The sequence below is a fragment of the Dermacentor andersoni genome, chromosome 1 (assembly GCF_023375885.2).
Source record: "Dermacentor andersoni chromosome 1, qqDerAnde1_hic_scaffold, whole genome shotgun sequence".
NCBI classification, from domain to species: domain Eukaryota; kingdom Metazoa; phylum Arthropoda; class Arachnida; order Ixodida; family Ixodidae; genus Dermacentor; species Dermacentor andersoni.
In genome coordinates, this window is record NC_092814.1 from 85,089,122 (window position 1) to 85,106,840 (window position 17,719).

The 17,719-nt window shown below is 48.5% G+C and overlaps 1 protein-coding gene across 4 annotated transcripts in view; it reads right to left on the reverse strand.

The window, feature by feature from the left end:
- The window catches only part of LOC126543158 (puratrophin-1-like), a 379,196-nt gene that overhangs the window by 191,368 nt on the left and 170,109 nt on the right, over nt 1-17,719 (reverse strand). For 3 of the 4 annotated variants that reach the window (XM_072286218.1, XM_072286212.1, XM_072286219.1), the window contains exon 3: nt 14,751-15,465. In XM_072286218.1, coding sequence (XP_072142319.1) covers nt 14,751-15,465 — 715 coding nt within the window. The remainder of the gene's footprint in view (nt 1-14,750; nt 15,466-17,719) is intronic. The other variant, XM_072286216.1, reaches the window with a different exon arrangement.

The following is a 17,719-nucleotide window of genomic DNA, read 5'->3' on the forward strand; positions in this document are numbered from 1 at the left end:
ATCCCTTGCTTAAATCGAGCTTCAACTGTAATCAATGCAGTATGAAACTCAGGGCTGTGCGTTGCGTTCTCATGACACCTTTTCCAACGTCGAGAAAAATATGCGTCACTTTAATGAAACACTTTAGTGATACAGCAGAAGCCGGCTAGCTTAACAGGATCGAGTAAATACCCTGACCTAATAATAGGAAACGGTGCACACATGTCTATATCGAACCCACTGAGCAACACATTCCAAGAAATAAATGACCCCGCCACGATAGCATAGTTTCTATGGCGTTGTGCCGCTGAGCTAGAGGTCGCGGGTTCGGTCCCGGCTGCGGTGGCCTCAATTCAGTGGAGGCGAATAGCAAAAAAGTCATGAGCCATTCCCCTCTGTGAAGGTGGATGACCAGCCAAGCTGTGTAGCACACGACAAAGAGGTGATACAGAATTTTGAACAAAGATGCGAACGCATTTATTGTCTTGATCGGTGATCATCGCAACGAAAGGTACGCATACACATTTATTTTTATACATTCGCGTTCATTCGTGTCATACATTCGTTATGTACATTCGTGTTTTCATTTCGCTATCTATTAAGGCAAAGTATTTGAGACTGCCTTCGCAGAGGGAGGGGCAGTGTGTGAACGTTGGCATGATGAGCGCCATCGCGGAGACAGCTGTGGAAGATAACGACGAATGCGCGAGCAAGGGCACAAGCCATTGCTGATGATGATAGTTTTTGCTCGCACACATGAAAATTCTACGGAAGCCTAGGCATATAAACAGGTTCGCTGTAAAACGCTCGTGTACTTAGATTTATGTGCACGTTAAAGAACTCCAGGCGGTCGAAATTTAATCTGCAATCCCCCACTACGGCGTGCCTCATGATTAGAAAGTGGTATTGGCGTGTAAAACCCCAGAGTTTTGTATAATTAATTAAGAAATAAATTGTAAAGAATGAGCCGATCCATACGGGCTATTATTTAACTAAATGAGAAACGTCATCAGATGATGACGTCCATACATATGTATTCTGGGGTGCACGCGAGCTTTTGTCGATTATACGAACGAGTTTAGAGCCTGTGTAAACATAAGAAAAATTCATGTAAAAATATTAAAAAATGTGCCAGTTTCGCTTGCAGATATGTCACACTGCTTTTTACAACGTGGAAAGCAGGAACATCCGATCAGGAGAGCTTTCGCCGTGTAATTCGGTATCAGCGATGGGTAGCGTGGCAACCGGTTTGGCGAAGTTACGTTTCACGCCCAACTTGAAGCGAAACGTTAAGACCTCGAGGCGAAGTATACGTTATGGCGCGCAACAGGTGCCGCTGGACGCCTTCAGCGCTGCCAGCAGCACTCGGGGGTATAGCGACGAAGATGGTTCAGATACTGACGTCGAGGATCCAGATGCACAAATCTAATGCGAAAAGGGAGATGCCAGGCCGGCAGCCACCAAATGACGCAAGTGTAGCGAATGCTTCGGACAGCTTAAACTGCCGTTGTCAATATCTATGTGCGCGTGGGGCCGCCGCCGGCCCCGTTGACGCCGGTGCGAGCGCGCGCGATAGAGAACTACGTGGAGAGAAACGCCGCGCGAAGCAATAGATCGCAGGTTAACCCAGATTCATGAGAATACGGCGCTCCGATAATTGTGCGTGGGCCGCGCGAACGGAGAAAGGACGGCTGCGGAGAAGGTAAGCGAAGGAAACAAAGAAAGAAGACGGGCGCAAGAAAAAGGCGATCGCGGCGAAGTCGCGGCAGGAAATGCGACCGTGATTCGACGGGGAATTCAGCGGGCGTGCGCGGGTGGCGCAGTGCGTCCCACTCGCTCGAGATTGTCGAGAAAGCGCGCCGCGCCACTCGCTTGTCGACGCGAAAGCACATAATCGCGTGCTATAGCAGCAGCGCGGTGGGGTGGAAGGACGGTGCTGCAATTTTCTCGGCCCGCTGCTCCTAGCCTTTTACTCTCGGTGCTGTTTTGCTTATCCGCCGATTCTGCCGTCGCCGCCGAGGATGCCAGACTCGCTTTCAGCGCCCAGCGCAAGTCGCGCCCTGGGAAGGCGAGAGCTCCGCGGGACGCCGCTACGTGCGCCGTATAAATTGCCGATACTGTTAAGCAGGAAATTCTTGTTCGAACGCGTGAGCGCCTTGGACGCACACGCATCGGAGGGCGCTAAGCGCTGTTGTAAAACACTCCGCCGGCGGCGCGGCTGCGTTGAACTTGCAGGCTTGCGCAACCCGCATCCAAACGCTCGCTTTTCTGGCATGCTTTCGGCTCCATCAGACAAAACGAAGGGAGGAACCAACAAGGCACCGTTTGCCGAACTGCAAGAATATACGGAGCAAACGTTAATTTGGATTTACTACCTCTCTTGAAAGTTTTGGCTATGCAGCACCAACAAGTCGGACGATGACCAGCGACTTCCTTCGCAATTTGCGTGGACTTGGCATCATTATTTCGATCACCGACATAAACGAGGCGCTTGCGAGGTTTCCTTCCCTATATAGAGTGCTTCTCATACTGCTTTTGGCCCTAACTCTGTATGGGACACGTATTGGCTGGGCCCATGCATAATTATCAGCGATGGCCATAATCATATGGCGTACTCGCTTCAATACGAGCGGCAACTGACTGACTTAAAATTTCCTTTCGCAATGCTTTGAAGATAGCTAACGGCATTTATCTGAATTAGTTCAATTCAATGAGCACTAATGCTCACACAATCGACTCTCGTGATTTTTTAGATACGAAAGATGAGATGTTTGGTCACCGAGAGGGATGGCGCCGCTACCACCATGCCGATAGTCACGATATAGAATCTGCCTCATTCAGCATCACTGAAGTAATGCGATTCAACAGACTATTATTATTTCTTTATCGTTTCTTTTTCTGAAGTTAAGGAAGGAGAAATATCTCCTGATGCAGTCACATATATACCCTCTCGCGAGAACTGGTGCCGCGGGAAGCGCGAGGTGCGACAAAATAAACCAGCGTTTGTTTTCTTTTCGGCAAACGTCATTCTCCCGTCATAAGGAAGAGGCGGGTCGGAAGCGCCGCTCCGCGGCCGCATCGCGTTCCCGAGAGAGAAGCGGCCCGAGAGCGATGCAAGCGCGCGTCGCGCGCGCACGGCAGAGCTGAATACGAAAACGCCACCCAAGGGCACGCACCTCGTTACGCGGATTCTGCCATCACGGAGGTTTGCCCCCCGGCCCCGTACGCAGCGCGTACACGCGAGTATGTAGGTCGCCGCTCGAACAGCAGCCGCCATTCAGTCGACACTGGCGACGCGCGCGACTCCGGCGCGCACTTCCTGCGGGTATACGCAGCGGGCCGCTCATTTCGCGGTGATTGCGAGAGCGGCTCTGTTTGTCTTTGGGCCTGGCAGGCGTCCACGACGCGTCGGTCGCAGTGACTCACGCCGGACGCCCCTGCAGGCCGCGCCTCGTCCGCGCACCTATCCCGCGTCGTCGCAAATAAGCAAAAGCACTGCGCCAGCTTCCCACGGAGACGCCAGGTCGGCAAGGTTAGCGCCACGCACGCACAATCGCGCGACGATCGCCCAAGCAAGGACCGCCTGCCGTTCATTCTCTCTCGTTTTGTACCTTTCTGCTTTCTTTAAGTGCCTTTCTTTTTTCTAAGGACGCGCGGCGCTTTTGCAAACGCGTTTGGCAGAGGTTTGGACAGACGCGAATGTATATGATCGCGCGCCTTAGGATGTGTGCGTAAACTTTCCTTCGCGGTGACGACCTTGGTTTGCTCGTAGGCTCCCATGTTTACGCAATGAAGAATAACTTTTTCAGCGAAAAATTTGCAGCCCATAGGTGAAGTCCGCCCAACGAATTCTGAATGGATGCATTTGAAGCACGACGCAAAAATAAGCGCACGGAAGGAGCTTGCGAAGAAGGGAGAAAAGATGAAATCGAAAACGCGTTATCCGAAAAACGTGCGACCTCCCGATAGCGTTGCGGGGACGATTGCCGCGTACATTAAGCTCGAGCCACATGCTAACGTTGCACCGCTATATAAAAGGCTGTGCCGTCGCCGTGCGCGCGCACACACGCATGCACGCCAGCTGAGCTGCATGGGGCGGCGCACTTGTTGTGGACGGTTCATCTGCAGCTGCTGCTGGGCGCCCTGCGCAGCCTTTCGCGAGCATCCACACCAGGGAGGGGAGGAAGATAGAAAATTGCACCCAGCAACGGTGGGGGCTAAAAATACAAAGCCATTAATTACGCCGCAAACAAGCATCATTGAAGTGCACAACGTCGTGTAAAATTGGTTTAGCCCTGCCTACCACGAGCGGTGCGTGAAAGTGGGGTGGTGCGTGCCTGTAACGACTGCGAAATTGCCCCAGCCTTTCCTTACCCTTACGCCAAAATTATTCGGCGGCAAAAACGCGGCTAGGCCCCGTCGATGAAGCGGCCTGGGCGCTGGAAAATAATGAACTACAACAGGAGCGGCGCCCGCCGCAAGTCTTTTCAGTTTCTGTTTTTTATTGGCCGATGCGGGCGCGCATCAAGTGGCACAGCATCGAGCAATTACCGAACCCACGAGCCAAATACGGACGCACCCCTCTCCACTTTCCCCCAACCTCGCCCGCCCTCGCCTGCGTTGGTACGCGGGCGGCTGTGCTAAAGCGGCCTGAGTGCAGTTCGCGCAGCCAATGCGACGCGACATGTATGCTACGGTGTGGCATTTTATGCTCTGCGCGTATGACGATAGCGGAAGTGTGTGGAGGTCTAGATATCTGACGCTGATAGCTAGCGCCAAGGTTGAGGAAACGCGCAACATGCGGTCGTTAGCAGTATGCCCCCCACCCCCACCTCCCCTCCTATAAGTCTGCCTGCCGCAGGAGACCACATCCAACACAATCTGACAAGCGCAATCGTACACGCAGGCTGGTAATACAACTCTACTATATATGTAATGTGAGCTAATGACACTCTAAAATTGGCGCACAATACATTTACATATAAAGTGGTGTGTACAAAAAAAAAAAATGTTCGTCCTATTTTATTTTCTTTCTGGGCCCGCCACGCAGAACGAAATTATATACCCTGCTACGTCCCAAGCAAACAAGCCGGCTGGATACTGATATATCAACGCCTCGGCCATTTATCAAATAGAGCCAGAGAAGGAGGCGGGTAGGTTAATCGGAAGATAAACCAAAAGGGATAAGGGGAGACAAAGATAAGAAAGAAAAGCGCGCGCAGAGAACAAGAGAGAAAAAAAGCACAGACGCACAATAGAAAAAAAAGCAACATTTTCTGGCAGAGAAAGCGCTCGCGAATAGCGGCACTCATGCACACCGCACACATGATCTTCTTGTGTCAGGGCGATTAAAGCCGCCCTACTCTGTGGGGACGCAATTAATCACGCGCTTTTTGCTTGAACTCTCGATCATCTTATCCACATCAGTACGGGGCGTCGATCCATCGGAAAAATGAACGATCACTGCCACGCCGATCAAGCGCCTATTGAACGCCAACTTCAGTGATTAATGACACAGAACTAAGTAAGAGCGTGCCATGACTCCTAAAGGTGCTCTTCTTAAGCTGTTCCTTCTCTATATTTTTTTCCCTTTCTTCTACTTCAAGAGAAAGTTGTGGCGAGTCGTGCGTCATTGTTTTTATTGAAAAAAGATTGCATACAAAGGTGACGCGATCGCGACGTGCTATCTACTTAACGCAGGCATACTCAAATGTATATGATTGGTCGATTCACTGGAGCACAGTGAAAGCGCGAAATCCACGGCCTAATCATCGGCGAGCAGAGGAAGCGCCCCGCATGCTAGCTGACGCACGTGATGCGGCCGGCAACGGCAGTGCAGTAAAGACAGAGGGAGGGGACGAGAGGCGCCGGCTATTTTCATGTTCGCCCCTTTGGCGCCTCACGTATGGAACAATGCTCCTGCCATTGTCCTCCTATGCTTATAGCCGTGAGAAACAAGAAGAATAGAATCAGCAAAAATGAAGACCACGAAAAGCGTCCAACTAGAAGCTCTCGTTGGCACCAGTCGAGACTTCGCAGAACCTGAGTTGCCAACAGCGCACTTTGCGCGGTAAAATTGAGTGTGCACACTGCTGTGATGCTTTTCTGGTCGTTTATTTCTCAGGTTTCGGCAGAATGGTGTGACATGTTTGCGTTTTTGACATCTCTAAACCTCATGCAAGAAAGCATTCTTTCAAACTTCGACAACGTCGCATTTAGCAATATAGTTACCAATAGAACCATGGAGCGCAGCCGGAAATGTTCAAGGCCACCAGCGCTGAAGTGGTAAGCGAAGTGAACATCTGTTAGTTATTTAAACTATATTCTACAGTAATTACTAGAGGGAATTCTGGCGCTGTGATCGTTCAGTCCTCGTGAGAATGATGGGAAGTGCATGAATTTGTCTGGTATTCGTGCTTGTGGCCACAGGCGTTCTTGTGGCTTTGTTTACTACGCTTCATCTACCTTCGTATTAGAGAGGAAAGGCTTATAGGAGCAAGGATCCACACCCAATATCGCAACAACCTTTAGTTTGCAGATGATAGTGTCCTGTTCAGAAACACTGGGGATGAATTGGAACAAATGGTTGGGGTCCTTAACCGAGAAAATGTAAGTGTAGTGTTGAAGATTAATATGCAGAGGACAAATGTAATGTTCAATGGCCTGGCAAGAGAACAAGAATTCGTGGTCGCCAGTCAGCCTCTAGAGTCTGTGCAGGAGCACGTTTATATAGGTCAATTACTCACAGGGGACCCTGATCATGAGGAGGAGATTTACACAAGAATAAAAAATTGGTTGCAGTGCATATGGCAGGCATTACCAAATCCTGACTGGGAGCTTACCACTGCTGTTGGAACGAAAAATGTATAACCATTGCATTCTACCGCTTGGTGGTTGACAAAGACGCTCGAGAACAAGTTAAGGAGCGCGCAAAAGTGCGATGGAACGAAAAAATTTAGGCATAACGTTAAGACACAGGAAGATAGCGGTGTGGACCCTGTCGGTTTTTCTCTTTTATACTTTCTATATCTCTGTTACTTATACAGCTTATGCCACTGTCTGAAGCTCAATGAGGAGTAGCACGACAGGAAGCTTGCGGCGTCTTGTGACAACAATGTCCAATCCCGAATGCACACGAGCTTAAGTCGCAGTCTGCGTATAGTGTCACCTGCACGGGAAGAGCAATTACAATCTGCGCACAAAGGGAGCGCGCATATTCAGAGTGCTCAACAGGAACACTGCGGTTACTTGTGTCCGTATCGAACGGCGAATAATCTTTTACTGCCCGAACATGCCAGCGCATATGTAAAGCCAGATAGGCTAAAGACGGCCGCTGCATCTCTCTCCGAAACGGTGTCAGCAACTGCTCTTGAAGAAATTAAACAGAGTGATCCACGTAACTCTATGTACACTTAATCTGTAGGCACAACGACAGCCCACAAAGGCCGAATAAAAGAGAGACGAGAAACAGGAAGGAAGGAAGGAAGGAAGGAAGGAAGGAAGGAAAACAAGAGGTGAAAGGCAGAGAGGTTAACCAGATTAAGTGTCCGGTTGGCTACGAGAAACAGGTCACCTGATTTGGACAAGCTATCACAAACAAACAAACAAACAAACAAACAAACAAACAAACAAACAAACAAACAAATAAACAAACAAACAAACAAACAAATGAAAAAAAAAGGAACCTTCCTCAGCGGTAACTGGAAATACACGCGTGCAGGTTTCACCACATGTATCGGTGGAGACATTTTGAATCCACTGCTTGCACTATCTTGCACGCATTTCGCTCATAGCAAATGCATATCAAGTCAAGTCAAGTCAGTTTTATTTGCACCATTATGATGTGGGTAGGCTCAGGCAAAAAGCGAAAGCTTTTCGCTTGAGGGAGCCCGAGCCCCCCTACATGGCGTACAACAAGGTCAAAAGGTTTAAAAAAAGTACAAAATCCACACACACTACATAACAGAATATAATACAAGAAATTCAGAACAATCGATATAAACTCTTGGTACATGCTCATTAATACACAATGCATAGGTGTAAATGTCATTCGTGTCATACTTTAACGCAAAGGGAATATAGCGGCTTACAAAAAATGATTTCTTAAGAGTTTGTGTACTAGATGTTTCAAGAGAAAAACGTTCAAAGATGAATTTATTTAGTAACCTTGGAACTGCATGACGCATCATCTGTCGACCATGTTCTGTACGGCAAAAGGTAATGGTCCAACGTTCGTGTTTTCGAAACGAGTATGGCGTTGAGTTTGATTCGAGGGATGGCAATGCTATCAAGATGTTGTCATTGTGAAAAATGGATTTTTTTTATCTTACGGCTAAGAAAAATTCGTACAGCTTATGAAGGCGTATGATATTGAATCGCTTAAACAATTCTTCGGTGTGTGCGAGGTAGTCAACATTTGCTATGTAACGTACTGCTTTCTTTTGCAGCATGTGTATCTTGTGCAGGTTAGTTTGAGTAGTAGTGCCCCAGACAAGGAAACAGTAGTTAACATATGACATGAATAATGTGTTGTATAGTATTAATTTAATCGATACAGGTAAATAGGAGCAAAATTTCGCAAGCATTCCGACGCACTTTGATAAATTGGTTAAAGTGGAGCTAATGTGAGGGTCCCAGCTCATGTTCTTGTTAAAGAAAATTCGTAGTGTTTTTACTGCGTCTACCACCTCTACAATAGAGTTGTCTATTTTTAGCCTAACGTCTGATGTAACGACGCTCTGATGGTAATGAAAAAGTAGCGCTTTTGTTTTCTTACTATTTATTATAAAGGAATTTGCTGCACTCCATGATTTCAACTTTTCTAGTACACTGTTTATGTTTGAAATGAGCAATGGAATGTTATTGCTCCTAAACAAGAGACTCGTATCGTCTGCATACAGAAGATATTTTGGAACGTTGCTGATATCTGTTATGTCGTTTATGTATACAATAAACAGTAGCGGTCCTAAAATACTTCCTTGTGGAACTCCAGTGGTTATAGGTTGAAGGGTTGAAACATGCTGATCTATTGTTAAACATTGATATCGATGCTGTAGGTAGGACTTTAGTAGACAAGCTGCAGTGCCACGGATTCCATATCTTTCTAGCGCGTTGAGTAGTATTTGATGGTTTAGGCGATCAAAAGCCTTGGAGAAATCCGCAAAAACACCTATGCACATCTCCCTGTTTTCAAGTGCCTCGAGGATTATCTCTTTTTGCATTAGTAAGGCTGTTTCAGTGGACCTGTTTGGGCGGAAACCATGTTGTGACGGATTAATGAGGTTAAGCTTATTGCAAAAGTTCATGAGTCTTTTAGGAATTACTTTTTTTAGGCCCTTAGCAAAAATCGGCAGAATAGAGATCGGTCGATAGTTGGACATATCGTTTTTATCGCCACTCTTGAAAAATGCAATTACTCTGGAGATTTGCATTAATTTGGGAAAGCAACCTGTTGATCACACCAGATTATATATTTAAGTCAGTAGGGGGGCAATAACATTCAGCCCATATTTAACTGGAATCATTTGTATGCCATCAATATCGCGTGATTTGCTATTTTTCAACGACTTGAAGATGTTACATACCTCGCGTTCATCTGTCGGATCAAAATGCTGCGGTTATTCCTAGGAATTGTGCTGCTCAGAGATTGAGGGTATACTGCATACTGATACTGTAATGCATACTGTTATGTAAGCACGTAATTCTATTTCATGATTGATGATGTTGCTCGGCGTCACGCTTAGATGGTTTCTACGCAACCAAGCAAAATAACTGAGGCCCGGAGCTTCGGGGCGAAGGCATGCAATGCAGTGCTGTACTATAGTGTGGCGCTATATAGGACCAATGCGACGCCGGAGAGCCCTAGCTATGGTAGAAGATTTTTCGTTTTGCTTTATTTTATCACCTTTTTAGGCTTCTCAAAACACTAAAACATTCTTGCAATAAGTAAAGTGTGGAAGAGTACGCATTTGGGCTGGTTGGTTCATGATTACGAGCTGTAAACAGCGCTAAACAGCGCGAAGGAGATTGCCTTCCTATCGCATTAATTGCAATTTTCGCCCCTGCGCATGCTTAATTCTGTTGATTCTGTGCTTTGAGATAGCGGCGGAGTATATATATCCTGACTGAAAGAATAAGGACACTTGGTTGTTAGTCAGCGCTGTTGTCTGTGCCCCTCTCCTTGTCCTGTTGTTTAGCGCTGTTTACTGCTCGTAGCTATAAAGTGTCATCCCGAGCACACTTCACGATTATATAGGCGTGTGGGTGTATGCATGCATGGAGAATTACTACAAGTCCTTCCAGCCAGTCGTTACTTATAAGTGTGTTTCAGCGGAAGCTAGCAGTTGTACACAGTAATTGCAAGCAACACGAAATCGCTTGGAAAATTCGAGTTTCGGTTTTTCAGCTGAGCTGAAAAGACATTTGAGCAGAGCAACGTGAACGCGATTAACTGCGATATTGTTGGTGAGGGTTGCGCTTTCTAAGACATGGACACAAGAAGGCCCACGGATACACAAACGGCAGCGCTGTGCCGATGTTGTATTCAATGCGATGCCGTATTCAACTGGGCAGGCGATTAAACATTTTACACAACGGCGAAGTGAAATTATAAATTTTGAAATATACCCGTGCCTTGCAGTTGTTCACACGCATTCCTTATATTAAAATCAGCGCGGTTCATTTTCTGCCCAGGCCACGCGAATTCAGGTGGACCTGGAGGTATGCTTTCGTTGTAAAAAGAAAATCGCTCAGTATTGCATTCCATCAAATTTCGCTGGTCTACGCACGCTAAGTAGAGTGCCACAAGTAGTCGAGCGTTGAGATTTCTTTGCATGTGTTTACACAGCTTCGAAGTCTTGCTTGAGCTATACGTGCGGAACTATACGGGCGAGTTATGCTGCACGAATATGACTCCCCCGAAATACATTAGATGATATCTAAACCACGGCGACCTTGACGTGTTTCCGACTCCTGCCAATCACTTCTGCCACTTGCAGTACAGAAAAGAACGGCCTCCGCGACTGGCTTCTTTGACTCCGAGAGAGCCGTCTCTGGATGTGCGACTTGGACAACGCCAATAAATGACGGTATTTTACCTTTCCAGAACGCTGGGACATTATAAGCACAGTAGTGGAGGGATGGGTATCAATTTTGATCACTAAATAGGGCCTTTAAACGTGCATCTGACCCTCAGTACACAAGCGTCTACACATTCCACCTCCATTGGAACCTGGCGAGCAAGACCTCGCATACACTGAGCCACGGAAGTGGGTAAAAACAAGAGAAACGATTTGCATTTAAATTGAAAACTATTTGTCCCATGTTTAATGACATTTTTTAGAGTTTCCGCACTTCCTGATGAAGCAAATTGTGCCTGCCCACAGTCGGAGTGAGCGAGGTCTACTGGCGGGCGTGGCAACCCTCGGAGATGAAGCCAAATATGTGACATTCCGGTACTCGGGCAAAAGCGTTTGCCAGTGGTCCCTTTAGCGCTTAAGGTGCGGGCATGCATTTCACCTGCTCTTCATTTTTCATAACTGCTTTACGTCTGCAGAAGCGTGGACAAATAAGCGCAGGCGGCGTCTGCAGGCTGACTCTTCGCTGCTCTCTCTTCGTTCAGAGAACTGCGCGCGTCTTATTATTATAGTGGAAGGATAGCCGACAAACGGCTCACCAGGCCGAGGCGGCAGCGTCTGATTCTCCATTCACGATTTGCGTTGCCTGAAATTGGCGAGAATCGTGTGCACCTGCATACGATGGAATGAGCGAGTTCCACGCGTCTCGAGTCGGGAAAGCATCTCGCAAGTATGTGCCACGAAGGCCGTCCAACTGAGCGGTCATCCACCCGCTGTTGGCAAAGCGGTGCCGGTTTCCCAGGTACGAAATAAAAGCCGGCTGCACGCGGTGGAAGAAAGCCAGAAGCCGCAATAATGTCTCGCCTGCCTGGGGCCAGTGTTCAACAGTTCGCGGGTGCTTGCAGCGCGATGCTTGAATATTTATACGACACCGTGCAGAGTCAACGAGAAACACGCGTCAAAAGAGAGAAAGCAAGAGAACGGAGGAGCAAAAGGGACCGCAAACGCGACTGCTATGCTGCCCGCGGCGCCAAGCTCCGGGTAATATTTTGCTCAGAATTTGTACGCTTAAGTAGCTTCCCTTTATTTTTCCTCGTCACAGGCTGCAATCACAACAGCCGTCATAAATTCTTAGCGGGCGCCATCTAGCTGTGCCGCGAAAAAGCAGACAATGACGGCGCTTTAAGGGCTTTCCTTTTCCTGTAAACATCACCGACAGCTTGTGGCAGGTTTCATGTGCCACAAAAAAAGAAAGCAGGGCAAAAGTAATGAGACAAAGCAGTTAGGTGCAGGGCCCACTATACACCACTTTTTTTTAAACTCCTGACCTCATAAAAGGAAACGTGCCTCCAACAACGAAGAGTCACATTCAGGGCTGATTTCCGCACCTCGATTCAATATCTAAGAAGTGTGAGTGCACCGCTCCGTGACCTGAATATCGTTCGCAGCAGCGTTCTCCGTGGTTTAAATATGTATACAGTGGGGGCAAATGCGATGAATTATATATGCAAACAGGGTAGGGCACAGTAGACATTTTGCGAACAATCTAGGTGGCCCCTCAGCTGAATGCACAAAAACATCAGGCGCACGATTTGCGCGCTTGCCACAATAGCAATATGGAAGAAAATGTAACTGGAACGACGTTATACGCCTGTGTTATGGCCTTTTCCCTTCCATGAGGAACTAAGGCGGCGAGACAACGTAACAATTCTATTCCAGTTATTTTACTTTTCGTCAGTGGTGCGGACGGTGCTCCGCTTACGCTATCACCAGGGTCAGACGGTTGCGAGCAGTCAACGGATGATAAGAAAGCAATAGAAGCGAGCGAAATAAATGGTTACATTATGCCAGCCTAACTTGTAGATTTCTCCTCCCACCAACTTTCCGCCGCCCTTTTCAGCTATAGGAGGCCAGCCATAATCGTGCCAACACAGCACCACAACGGAACGTCTGTCCTGCGCGAGAACCGGCCAAAATTCACCTGCTGTGCGCGCTAACATCGAGGACAGGGCCTGCGCTCGAGAAAGCGCGCACGAGATCTAGATTGCGTTTCTGATAAACTCGTAAAAAAGATCAAAGCGGCCCGCTTTGACAGTAAAAATCGAGCAGTTCAACGAGCGATGTCTCTGCAGTGCAGTGCGCTGTTTTGCCCTTTTGATGGCGCCCATGCAGAATCAGAGCGGTCATAAAGAGCCGACGTTTATCAGAACGGGCCGTAGCCACGGGGATTATACGTGCGCCCGTGCAAAAACGGTTGACCTTCATAAGCACTAGTTATCGCCGAAAAAGAGACTGACGTAACTCGGCGTTCACGTGCCACTATATGTCGACCAAGGAGGAGATTGTTATAGGAGTGTTTCGATATGTCGTTCGTCTCTCGAATAAGGTTACCGCTGATATTGTTTCTTTAAGAAAGCGTCACTGAACGCTACCAGATAAGGTCATACAACCCGAAATAAACTTGAAGGCACGTCTGTCTCTCTGGTTCTTTGTCTTCTTGTGCGCCGCCTCACGAAAAACGACCAAGGACAACGAGAGGGAAAACAAAACCCATAAAACTGGCCGTCGTTCAGCCTAATGGTGCGTGGAAAGCGAGCGTGCGCACCTTCAGGAAGTTGCTGTCAACTTCAGAGCTGCTGGGGGAAAAATAATAAAAAGAAGAACGGCGAAGTGAAGCATAACCAACAGCATCTCCGTGAGCCTTACCATATCGGCATAGACAATTATTAAAATTAAATTATAAGGTATAACTTCCAGAAGCCATGCATGGGCTATGGGGAGACAGCATAGCGCACCCAACTAGAAGTACACGAGCCTTTTCGGATTCCGCCTCCATCAGAATGCGCCGCCGCGACCGGCAATCTAACCCGTGACGTCTTGGTCAGCAGCAAAGTGCCATATAGCTATACTGAGTCAACCTGGCGGCATGGCGGAAGCCAACCAATTCCTGCCGACGTCTAGGGGGGAGGTAAACGGTGAAAGGGTGAGCTGCTTCTCGCCCCGATCACCCATAATCCCTGACAGGTGCAAATAAAGTGCTTTCTCTCTCTGGCGGCATGGCGTAAGGAAGCTTCACGAGTCAGAGAGAGAGGAGGACCTCTTTAAGGAATCCCGCAGAGATTCGCCTGATTGATCGCCTAGCATGTAGATGGGAATCACAAGAAATTAAATGATAAGCACAGTCCACATTACTAACACAGAACACACAACACAGAACACACAGTCCAAGGACTGGGCAATATGAAATTTTCTAACTGCGGTCCAGACCGCGCGGCATGATAAGCACATATAGAAATCTGAAAACTCCGACATATGGAATTTATGAGCCCGACTCTGTTCGTGCTCATTCTTAAGATAGACAATAGCCTATGGCTAAAAAGGCGTAAGTGTGTCTCTTGAAATTTTACTGCATGTTGACGTTATCACCAATAACCCCCGCTGTTACTAATCGTTGCATACTTCAAGAAACCCCTCTGCTTAACCTCTCCCCCTCCCCCTTTCTCCACAAAAATTTCAATAAAGAATGAAATTATATTAAGCACCTGAATACACGGACGCAGTGCGCCTGTAGAAGGGTGCTCCGCAGCTCGCTAACACATATTTCACAATGTTCACACATCAAAACGAGACCGATATATCATCGATTGCGTTTTGATGAAGTCTCGATGCACTGAGTAAAGCAGGGAATTCGTTTACCTAACTCACCTGGAAGCAGCATTCCGGCCCAAGAGCCTTCCCTGGACGAGGAATCGTCGCTCGACGATGGCCCGGGATCAACTCCGGAGGACGCGCTCGTCCTGCGGCTGGCAGAGTCGACACTACAACCGCTGCTGCTCTTGGAACATGGGCAAAGGCCGCCCGTCGCCTGGTCCTTGGCAGGTTCGGCGTGGCCCGTTGGGCCTTCACTGTCGTTCGCGTCGTCGGGCTGCTGCTGCTGCAACGAAGCGTGGTTCTTGCAGGGGCAGTTTTCCAGGCGGTGCCCAGAAGCCCAGGTCTTGTTGGCCGCCAGCAGAGAGTCCCACTCAATCCTCTCGAGCCCCCGCTCGACAGAGACGAGCAGGTGCTTGAGCAGAGTCACCAGCTGCTCGTCCGTCTCCTGTCCCGAGGCCGTCCAGTCCATGGCCAGGAGCCGCCCGAGATCGTGCGCATCGATTCTTCTGCTACAGAGGTGACCCAAGTCGTCGCGGTACTTGAGCACCAATTTCGCCGTGCCGGGTACTCGGGCTGGGTCCTCGGGACCAACGGCGGCTGCCAAGTAGAAGTCACCGGGTCGAAGCACTGACGAGTCGAGTTCGCACAGCTGGATCGCCACCCGCCGGCTGAAGCAGAGCGGCCACGCCTGGTGGCTCTGCAGGCCAGGGCAGCCGGGGCAGCCGCTGTCGCAGCACGCTCCGGGCTCCGGGCGCGCTCTCTGCGCGAGACAGAGCCAACGTTGCACTGAGGAAGGCGCTCAAAAGGGCCGACAGTAAATCTTGCCACAGGTGTTTCAAAGCGCTAAGAGGACGACGAAATTGGGTCGCGCGAGCGCATGCAGTCGCGGCGGCACTCGGACACAAGTGCCGGCCTACGCTGCAGTTGCATTAACTCTTATTTTTGTCTTGTTTGGCTTTCTCCCTGCTCGTTCAACTCCGCTCATCTCTACAAGCAACAAGTCGATGTGCATAACCGGGTCACTTATACGGCATAGTTAACACGTATTTAATTTAGAACACAAACAGTTTCATTCATCCACTTAAAACAGTAAAATTGCTGCTGAGCAAATGCGGCGAATTACAACCATAAGACACCTAGACGCGTTGCAATACGCACATCGAATGCAACGAACAAGGTCGTTGAGGCAAAGTTCGCCGCCATTCTCAGTGCGCGCACTTCCTTCTTTGGCGCAGGAAAATGCCCTCGTGCAGTCCGCGACTTGAAACGATCAGCGCAACAACTTACCGCATCACATTGTAAGCGCAGCAGCAAAAACACGCGCGAAAGCGCTATACGCAAATACACCGAGGCAAGAGGGCCTCGAATGACATAAAACGGCCTGCACGGGGCCCGTAAGCAAGCAAGAAGCAAATAAAGAAAACCACGGTGGCGTATGAGCAGCCTCGTTGGTTAACCGGAAACCAGACCCGATAAATGAGCGAGATAGACTCGTTGCTAGGTCAGCCACTAGACCGTGCGTACGCGCACGGTGCCTAACAAGGTCCTAAAAGGGGCGCAGCAGAGAAACGCAAAGAAGGAATGATGACGCTCAAGGATAGAGAGCCTGGCTCCATATAAACCCCGCACAGGAGGGAGGCACACACTGCTTGCTTTTAAACAAAAACGGCAGTGGTCCGCACGCGATATCCTCGCAGCACACGCCTTCGCGGACGAAGTACGCAAAGGCCGTGGTAACCGGCCAAAGCAAAACCGTTGGACAGCAACGAAAACGGAAGCGGGTTGGGCGACGGCTGCGCCAGGAAACAGTTATGCTACTTATGCGCGCAGTAAATGAGTGCCGCGTGCGTTTGCTAACACACAGTCTACCACCTCATGGCTAATAGCCATTAGAGAGAGAAAAAAAATAATATACAGCCCGACGCAGCAGCCACTGAGCACCTGGTCGCGTTTGGTTCCTGGCCGCGAAGAAAGGCCACACCTCGGTACGATGGCCGTGAGTCACAAAAGTATACGTCGAGAGATGTGCACGTTGTAGAACGACAGGTGGTCGAAATCAATGCGCTGTGCGGCGTCGATCGAGTGTGGCCGACGGTGCAGCTTAATTAGAAAGAAACCGCTATACAAGCATAGACGTTTCATACACGGAAAACTCCTAATAAATCGAGTTCAGTCATACATATACGTGAGGAGCCTCTATCGAAATGACAAAGGCTCTTTGATGTATAAAGATGAATGTCGAGCATAAGCGCGATAGCAACGGAAGTGAGAGGATAAAATGGTCGCAGGAAAGAAATATAAATAGGAAGATGAAGCGCTATCGCTAAACCTAAAATTGAAATCTATTCATTTGTGAATATTTCTTGAAAATGTTCTGCGCTACACGGAATGCCATTTCGCGCACACTGGGAGACTCATATTAAACGGCACAGGTCGAAAGATGCACGTCGACAGCAATTGAATGCATCGAAGCGCCCATTTCGCAAAGGTATACGATCACAGCCGCTCAGAAACAGCCACGAAAAATATTGCAAAAGCTCCGCACCGCTCCTGCCACAACGATGGCTGTTCAACGTCGAAAAGCAAGCCCCTTGATAAAGTGACGACTAATGATACGTTTAGGGGCCATGATTTGCTAGAATGCGCGAGACAACCGCACCCTTCGTTCGGAAAAAAAGAAAGAAAGCAAAAGGATCCGTCGCCATAGAGGGTAAACCGCATTCTCCCATGCAGAAAGGGGTAAAGGGAATAAAAGGAGAAGAGGAGAAAAAAAATCGGTAAATTCACGCAGTAACGCGATAGTTACTGGGGAGATGCAGATTGCATCCCAGGGAGATGCAGATTGCAAGAGTTTCGGTGCTGCTTAAGAAAGGTGACGTAAACGGCATAAAATATTATAGACCTATTTCCATATGACCTGTATTATCCAAAGTGTTGGAGAAACTAATGCATATGCAAATGACTAATTTTTCCGATAAGCACAATCTTATCTCTACAGCCCAATTTGGATTTAG